Here is a 9,615-nt window from a genome sequence, read left to right on the forward strand (position 1 = left end):
AAAAAAATTAGCCAGGCGTGGTGGTGGACGCCTGTAGTCCCAGCTACTTGGGAGGCTGAGGCAGGAGAATGGCGTGAACCCAGAGGGGGAGCTTGCAGTGAGCTGAGATGCGCCACTGCACTCCAGCGTGGGGAAGAGAGTGAGACTCCATCTCAATAAAACAAAACAAAACAAAACTACTGTGGGAAAAAGAATATTATGTGTAGAAAAGTCTACACTTCTTGATACAACTAACTAAAAAAAAGCCTGACACACTAAACAAAACCCAAAAAATGCCTTCCCTAAAAGTGGGTAACTTGAAAAGTAATTTGAGCAAAAATCAAGGAGTTGAATCATAAATAAGTGTATCAACAAAGTGAAAGATGGATTTAATTTTTCCCACAAAAAGTTAAAAGAAATAACAGCAACTTTAGAGGAAGAGGAAAAAATAAGAAAATTATATGCAATTGCAAAATGTGTGAATTGGCCCATTTTACAGAGAGCTGATTGGTCCATTTTACAGAGCTGATTGGACCGTTTTGACAGGGTGCTGACTGGTGTGTGTACAATCCCTGAGCTAGACACAGAGTGCTGATTGGTGCATTTACAATCCTCTAGCTGGACATAAAAGTTTTCCAAGTCCCCACTAGGTTAGCTAGATACAGAGTACCGATTGGTGTATTTACAAACCTTGAGCTAGACACAGACTACTGATTGGTGTATTTACAAACCCTGAGCTAGACACAAAGTGCTGATTCGTGCATTTACAATCCCTTAGCTAGACATAAATGTTCTCCAAGTCCCCACTAGACTCAGGAGCCCAGCTGACTTCACCTAGTGGATCCCGCACAGGGGCTGCAGGTGGACCTGCCTACTGTTGCCGCGCAGTGCGCCCCCACTCCTCAGCCCTTGGGCAGTGGTTGGGGAGGCTTGGGCTGAGCAGAAGCCCACTGGGGGGCGGGGGTAAAGGGGGAGGCTCGGGCATGGCAGGCTGCAGGTCCTGAGCCCTGCCCCGCGGGGAGGCAGCTGAGTCCTGGCGAGCCAGCACTGCTGGGGTACCCAGCGCACCCTCTGCAGCTGCTGGCCCAGGTGCTAAGCCCCTCACTGCCCAGGGCTGGCGGTGCCAGCCAGCCACTCTTGAGTTCAGGGCCTGCCAAGCCCACACCCACCCGAAACTCGCGCTGGCCTGGGAGCAGCTTGTGTAGCCTTGGCCAGCCCAGAGGGGGCTCCCACCATGCCATGGCGGGCTGAAGGGCTCCTCAAGCACTGCCAGAGTGGATGCCGAGGCTGAGGAGGTGCAGAAAGCAAGGGCTGCTAGCACATTGTCACCTCTCAGAAGCATAAAAGGTTAATAGCCAGAATCATTTATCAATTGTATTTCTATAAATCTGCAAGACACAATCTGAAAATGAAATTAGAGAAACAATTTCATTGGGCAACAAGAGCAAAACTTCATCTCAAAAGATAATAATAATAATAATCTACAGTGCCACTTCCCGTCCAAGCTTGACTTCTACCTTTACTTTCTAATATGGTTTGGCCATGTCCCCACCCAAATCTCATCATGAATTGTAATCCCCATAATCCTTATGTGTCGAGGGAGGGGTCTGGGAGGAGGTGATTGGATCATAGGGGCAGTTTTCCTCATGCTGTTCTTGTGATATTCAGTGATCTTTAATGAGATCTTATAGGGTTTCATTTTGTTTGTTTTTTGAGGATGGAGTCTTGCTCTGTTGCCCAGGCTGGAGTGCCATGGCACGATCTTGGCTCACTGCAGCCTCTGCCTCCTGGATTCCAGCGATTTTCCTGCCTTAGCCTCCTGAGTAGCTGGTATTACAGGAATGCACCACCACACCCAGCTAATTTTTGTATTTTTAGTAGAGATGGGATTTCACTACATTAGCTAGGCTGGTCTCGAACTCCTGACCTCAGTTGATCCACCTGCCTTGGCCTCCCAAAGTGCTAGGTTTACAGGTGTGAGCCACTGTGCCCAGCTGAGATCTGATGGTTTTATACATGTTTGACAGTTGCATGTTCACACTCTGTGGCCACCATGTAAGTCGGACCTGGTTCTCTTCTGCCATGATTGTAAGTTTCCTGAGGCCTCCCCCACCATGTGAAACTGTGAGTCAATTAAACCTCTTTCCTTTATAAATTACCCAGCCTCAGGTATTTATATCAGTGTGAAAACAGACTAATATATTTTCTGATAATCATGCCTGAGGAATTGGGGGAATTCAGACTACCTAGGATCAAATTGTGGCCCCACCCTTAGCAGTCATGTGACCTTTGGGAGGTTACTTACCTTCTCCATCTCAACTTATTCTGTAAAATCTGTAAAATGAGATTGTTTCTGAGGGTTAAATGAGCATAGCACAGTGGGAACACTGTCAGGCACACACTACTTGTCAGATGTCGAGTATTCATCTTTATTAAATTAGGACTGTGGTATGGCTCTTGATTTTGTATGACAAAATCATGCTTAGTGCTTTGTTAGTAAAAGAAAGAAAATCTGAAAGTCCCTGCCGTGGAAGGAAGAAATAGCTGGGAGAAAAGGGAGTTGGTAAGTTTCACCATTTTAGAGCTTGGAGGGACAAGTTAGGTTTCTATTTTATGGAGAAGGAGGTGGAGGCAGGATGGGTCCTAAGGTGTCATTCAAGACACACAGGCGTAACTCTTTACTGAGAATAGAGCTAGGGCCCCAGGGATTGCTGTGGTCAAGTTGTAGACAAAAACGACCACTCATTGGAAGACAGGAGAGGAGTGTTTAGTTACAAAAGCAGTCAGTAATTCAGGTGTATCTATATTCAGTCAGCAAATAAACGTTGTTCAACTTGGTTGCTAATGGGACCCACTCTACTGAGGCTCTGTATAGAATTCATAGAGGAAGATGGCTTCAAGTAACGAACTACCCTGTGCTTTTCTTAGGACTAAAAAGCTCAGGAAGCTGGTGATGGATGAAAACCTTAGTCCCACTGGCACTGCATGAGGGGCCGGGAGAGCAGCAGCCTCATAAGCCACAGGGTGGGGCATTCTGAGCTGTTGGGGAGGGGTGGCAACCAGGGTGGGGCATTGTGAGCTGTCAGGGAGGGCATTGTGAAGTGTGGGGTGGGGCATTGTGTGCTATATGCCTAGTCTCCCACCTGGGCCAGTGGGCTTCAGTCTGGAGGTTACTACAGAAGGAGGAGGAGCTCCCTCTGTTCTCTCCTCAGGCAGTTGTGTCTCTCAGCGCTTGTTGGGTTCACAACCTATTAAATAAGCCGGCTGGTCTTCACCCTCCCAGACAAGTCAACTCAGGGGAGGCGGCAGGGTGTGGGCCTTGGCCCGCATCCCCATCTGGGGCCAGGGCCGGGCTGTGAGGTAATCAGGCGAGCAGCGGGCAAGACCATCTCTGCAAGTGCAGCATAGCCTTGGCCTAGGACAGCAGGAGTGCGAGGCCAAAGTTGTGAGCAGAGGCACAGGTGGTGGCAGACAGTAGAGACGCCCCATGGGGAACATACTGACCTGTTGTGTGTGCCCCAAAGACAGCCCTGAGTTTGACCAGCAACAGGGGTCAGTGTGCCCCTCGGAGTCCGAGATCTATGAGGCAGGAGCCGGGGACAGGATGGCTGGAACTGGGGACAGGATGGCTGGAGCTGGGGACAGGATGGCAGGAGCTGGGGACAGGATGGCTGGAGCTGGGGACAGGATGGCAGGAGCTGGGGACAGGATGGCTGGAGCTGGGGACAGGATGGCAGGGGCACCCATGGCTGCTGCTGTGCAGCCTGCTGCAGTGACTGTTGAAGTTGGTGAGGACATCCACGTGCACCATATCCATGACCAGGAGATGTCTGAAGGTAAGGAGGTGACGTGTGCCATCTGCCCTTGTCTTGCCTCTGGTCCCCAAGGTCCCCTGGGAGGCATTGCCCACTTCGAGCTCCTTTCTGCCTGTAGCCTGCTTTCCCGGGGCTGGCCAGGAACAAAAGCTAGCTCTGCCTTGCATTCCCACCCCTTAGTCTTTCCCCACCGAGTCCAGTCAGTTTCTTTTCACCTCCCTTCCCAATCGCCCAGTTCTTGCTCTCTCATCTCATTCTCCCAGGCTGCCATGGAACCATTTATTTCTGGCTATTCTTGTCGAATAAGCAACAGTCGAATAAACAAGTTGATAAATTTTTATAAATGATTACATCTTTTTTTTTCTTTTCTCCCTCTATACATATAGCTTTGGAGTTTAACCCTTCTGCCAATCCAGAGGCAAGCACAATATTCCACGGGAACTCTCAAACAGATGGTGAGACAACATTGTCTGTAGCTCTATTTATTATCCTGTGGGACTTTGTTGAGGCTTCTTTGGACTATTTTCTTCTTTTTCTCAATAAAAACTCATATATCCCAACTTTCCAGCACTCACCTTATTTTTTCTTTGTACCTGTCCAGATGGTACGTAAGTGAAGGAACCAGGTAAGTGCCTAATTGTTTCCTTTGTTAAAGAAGCTAAATCTCAGGACAGTTCATATTCAAATATTTGGGGATTTCTTATTTAAAATCAGAATGGAGGTTGCCATGGGAGAGGTTGTATGGCATTCTTAATGGGCTGCTGTAAGTCACCTTGATAGAAGCTGCTTAGTTTCTTCCAACTGTAATTTGAACAGAGAAGAAAAAAAAAGGAGGGTGCTTAAAATAATTGTGAAAGGTGTGAAACGTCACCGCCAGGACTGCAGAAAAATTGTTGTGTGTTGTAGGGGGGTGGTTTGTCAAAGGAGTTTACCCATGAGCCTCTGATTACTTTAAAATTCTTACTTTAACACAAAATGTGTCTCCAGATTTATTCTGGGGACTTAACAGACTTTATTTACCTCCTTATTCTAAAAGAGAGGTGGGGATTGGTTCATGGTCAAAACTTTCAAAAGACATGAAACGTCAATGTAGACTTTTAATGTGTAATATAAAGATTGCAGGTTAAAATGTCACACCTTCCCTGTAAGAGTGTTTGTTGCTGTGGCTCCTCCTTTGTCCTTTCATCTCCTGACAATAGCATCTTGTTCAAAGATAGGAAAGTCAGAGTTTTGGCTGGGCATGGTGGCTCACGCCTATAATCCCAGCACTTTGGGAGGCTGAGGCAGGCAGATCACCTGAGGTCAGGAGTTCGAGACCAGCCTGGCCAACATGGTGAAACCCCATCTCTACTAAAAAAATACAAAAATTAGCTGGGTGTGGTGGCGCATGCCTGTAGTTCCAGCTATTCGAGAGGCTGAGGCAGGAGAATTGCTTGAACCTGGGAGGCGGAGGTTGCAGTGAGCAGAGATCATGCCAGTGCACTCCAGCCTGGGTGACAGAGCGAGACCCCGTCTGAAAAAGAAGAAAAGGAAGAAAGTTGGAGATTTTTAAGTCTCTACACTGCTGGGAGAGGCGGGGGATGGGAGCCGGTAGAAAAGAGAAAATAGTTGGTTTGCCTCTAAAATTTTGCAAAGAGGTGACTCTAGGTAAAAGTAATTCTGGGTAATAACATGATTCTTGAATAAAAACTAAAATTTTCAAAATAGAAAGCATTGCATCATGAAGATGTTAAATCCAGTCAGCTTATTGGTTTCATTTAAATGCCAGAGATTTCATTGCTGTAGAGGAGATATCTTATAGCTCTTCTATTTAAACTTTGGTTGGGCTCTTAATTTTTTAAGAGGTAGGATAATTAAGACTCATGATGAGTATGACTTTGTAACTTGTAAGTACTATCCTCACTTTTCAAGATATTTAAGGATTGCTTTAGGATAAACAAATATGTGAATTAAAGTACTTAGAAAGCATGTAAGTACTTGTGTAAACTTATAGTCTGTTTGGTGATGTAAGGAAAACCTGATTGATGTTACACACCAGTTAGTAGATGGGTAGTACTGGATGAGAGCCCAAAAATGGCTGTTTATTGTCATTCTTTAGGATTACAACACAGTTAATGTATGTCTCACTTTCCAATACAAATAAGGCCTGTGTATGTTCTCCCTATGTATTGCTAATGAAGAAATGAAGACTTAGAGATATCGCATGTCTGTGGAAGACAGCTACTCAACAGAACTAACATTCTATGTCCTCAGAATGATATGGAAAGTGACAGATGTGCTGAATTTACTTTTTAAAAATTTTTAAAACTCTAGAATACATCTTATATTTTGCCTATAAAATAGACCTGTCTTTTAAAACTTACTGCCATCTCAATTTATTTTATGCAAAGTTGATTTTATACAACTCAAAGCCGACATTTACTTCTCCATTTTTTTTTTTTTTTTAAATAAAGGAGGGTGTCACTATGTTACACATGCTGGCCTCAAATTCCTGACCTGGGTTCAAGTGCTTTTCCCATCTCAGCCTCCTGAGTAGCTGGGACTACAAGCATGTGCCATCTTGCCTGGCTCTCTCTTGTATGTATACATTCATTTCAATGGATAAGAATAAAAGGAGAGGTAGTGAAATAGCCTAAATGCAGCAGTTGAATAAATGAACTGATAAATTTTTATAAATGATTACCTCTTTTTTTCCTTTCTCCCTCTATGCATATAGCTTTGGAGTTTAACCCTTCTGCCAATCCAGAGGCAAGCACAATATTCCACAGGAACTCTCAAACAGATGGTGAGACAGTGTTTTTTTTTCCACCAAGAGAAACAGTGAAAACTCTTGTTTGATCAGGTATATTATAGGAAGTATTTAGAAAAACTCATATTGGTTTAAATTTTTCAACTTTTCACATATTCACTTGTCTTATTTTAATGTGTGATGTACTTTCCTTTAGTTGTTACCGTTTTAGTGAAAATATGTAAACTTTTTGTTTATACATTTTGCCATCTTTTTATCAACACAATTTGTCATGTGATGGAGGAGTCATGGATTTCTCTTATTCATAATTCTTGGTCCCTTTTTCCTTGCTCCAAAGAGGACATTTTAAAGATGAATGATGGAACTTAGGCTTCAGCTTGGTTTTCTTTTAAACAAATTAAAAAACGTAGCTGTTTGTCATCGGGGATTGAATCTGTGATTTGGGCCTCCTCTCACACAGTCCTCTGACCACATTCATTTACCACATCCAAGTTCATGCTACTCAAAACTTTTAAGTTATTAACCCTTTCATTTGATGTAATGTAAATGTAAACATGCCCTACTCCTGCTTATTTTCCTTAAAGATATCGTTAAATCCTCATTTATTTGCTAAAAAGCCATACACAGCCAAGTTTTCCAGTTGACTTAAACAGCAAGAATACAAGTGAGGGTTCTATAATAATATGTGAAGTAACGCAGCACAGTAAAACATGGGAGTTTCTAACCTTTGTTTTTATAGTTTGAGTAGACTTTGCCCATCTTGAGTCAGTTATTTCTGATTAGAATTTGTGTTGACTTGTGTTCATTTTTTACATTACTATAATTATAATTATTTTATAATTTATAACCAAAAGAGGTTTAATCAGCTTACAGATTTTCAGGCTATACAAACATGGCTTCAACATCTGCTTCTGGTGAGGGACTCAGCAAGCTTACAATCATGATACAAGGCAAAGGGGAAGCAGTGAAAGTGAAAGGAGGAGAGAGGGGAAGGGGGAAGGTATCACACTTTTTTTTTTTGAAATGGAGTCTTGCTCTGTTGCCCAGGCTGGAGTGCAATGGTGTGATCTCAGCTCACTACAACCTCCCAGAATCAAGCAATTCTCCTGCCTCAGCCTCCCGAGTAGCTGGGACGATAGGTGGGTGCCACAACATCCGGCTAATTTTTGTATTTTTGGTAGAGACGAGGTTTCACGATGGTGGCCAGACTGGTCTCAAACTCCTGACCTCAGGTGATCAGCCCACTTCAGCCTCCCAAAGTGCTGGGATTACAGACTTGAGCCACCGCACCTGGCTGGTACCACACTCTTTTAAACTACCATAATGAGAATTTGCTTATTACCATGAGGATGGGACCAAGCCATTTGTAAGGAATCCCCTGCCATTACCCAAACATCCTCCCACTAGGCCCTCTCTCCAGCATTAACGGTCACATGTTAATGTGAGATTTGGAGGGGGAACATATCCAAAACATATCAGAATTGTATTTCCCAGTTCCTTCCAGAGCCATGGGCTTCTCTCACCTAGAGAGCATGGAAGCGGTAAAAGAAAAGCTATTCCATGTCCTTCATTCTTCAGCGGTAGGAACTTTTGCCTACAAGGCCCTTACAGGATCAAAGGCAGAGGCAGTGTAGGAAACAAAGCATGGCCCCAGTCCCTCTTGGGGCTTTTATTATTCTGGCTTTTTTTTTTTTTTTTAGAAAAAATGATTTTTGTGCTGCAGATAGCATGTCCAATTAGGTTTGTATACTCACTTTAAAATTAAAATTTAGGTCAGGCTTACACTTGTAATCCCAGCTCTTTGGAAGGCCGAGGTGGGTGGATCACGAGGTTAGGAGATCAAGACCATTCTGGCTAATGTAGTATAACCTCGTCTCTACTAAAAATACAAAAAAAAAAAAAAAAAAAATTAGCTAGGTGTGGTGGCATGTGCCTGTAGTCCCAGCTAGTTGGGAGGCTAAGGCTGGAGAGTTGCTTGAATCTGGGAGGCGGAGGTTGCAGTGAGCTGAGATCCCACCACTGCACTCGAGCCTAGGTGACAGTGAGACTCTGTGTCAAAAAAAAAAGAAAAAGAAAAAATTTAAGATAGATTTCTTTCCAGTTGTGTAAAGACCCTTTTTGGTTTTGTTTTGTTTTGTTTTTAGTGACATATTAGTAGGTAACCACTAAGTGTGGTTCAGGATGCTTACAGGGATTCTGTTGCATCTAGAGATAGGTGCCTGCCTGGTCAGGAAGTAGTTCTTAGAGCTGTTAGCTCTTAGCTTCTGATAATTAAAGTAAGCTATGTGTAAATGCAGAATGAGAGAATACTAATGGATCATGTCTCATATATGCAACAGTTAAACTTTTTTATTAGCTAAGTTTTTCATTTGGCCTAATTTTTTTGCCCTTTTCTTTTGTACATGAGGATTCTTTCATTTGTATGTAATAGAAACAAAAGGTAAACTAGATGAAAAGCTAAGTTTTTAGATTTGACTTTATGAAATGAATCATGCCAGATAATTTAAATTGTAAATTATTGAAAATAATTTTTTAAAATGGAACTTTGTCTCATTTTACATGGGAGTAATCAGTAAGATGTTAACAACCACTTTTGTTTTATGGTATTTGTATCAGAAGTGACCATTTGTTTTTTTTTTTATTCTTAATGATAGAAATAGGAAGAAGCAATTGTACAAACCATATAAACAGTCAAATAGTTAAGAAATTGATAGTTTGACATAAAAGTATGTCTCTCTTGATTTCTTTAAATTGCAATGTGGACCTAGTGGTGGTAGCAGGTACCTCTTTTTGTGGATTTTCTAAATCTCTTCTATTTTCCTAAGTATTAAATCTATTCAGAAAAGTCTTTAGTGTGTCCACCTTTTAAGGATTTCTGACACTTAAGTTAAATTTCAATAGTCTGGTTGTGGTAAAAAGATCTGCCTTATGGCTGGGTGTGGTGGCTCACACCTGTAATCCCAGCACTTTAGGAGGCCAAGGTGGACGGATCATCTGAGGATCAGAGTTCGAGACAACCCTGACCAACATGGTGAAATTCTGTCTCTACTAAAAATAGAAAATTAGCCGGTC

The 9,615-nt window shown here is 43.0% G+C and overlaps 1 protein-coding gene across 1 annotated transcript in view; it reads left to right on the plus strand.

Moving 5' to 3' along the window:
- Positions 1-3,466: 3,466 nt before the first annotated feature.
- The window catches only part of LOC105517741 (arf-GAP with GTPase, ANK repeat and PH domain-containing protein 5-like), a 34,377-nt gene continuing 28,228 nt past the window's right edge, over positions 3,467-9,615 (plus strand). The window contains 5 exon segments of the mRNA XM_011950398.1: positions 3,467-3,564; positions 3,691-3,815; positions 4,181-4,249; positions 6,511-6,579; positions 9,192-9,241. Coding sequence (XP_011805788.1) covers positions 3,467-3,564; positions 3,691-3,815; positions 4,181-4,249; positions 6,511-6,579; positions 9,192-9,241 — 411 coding nt within the window.

The sequence above is a fragment of the Colobus angolensis genome, unplaced genomic scaffold (assembly GCF_000951035.1).
Source record: "Colobus angolensis palliatus isolate OR3802 unplaced genomic scaffold, Cang.pa_1.0 Scaffold306, whole genome shotgun sequence".
Classification (NCBI taxonomy): domain Eukaryota; kingdom Metazoa; phylum Chordata; class Mammalia; order Primates; family Cercopithecidae; genus Colobus; species Colobus angolensis.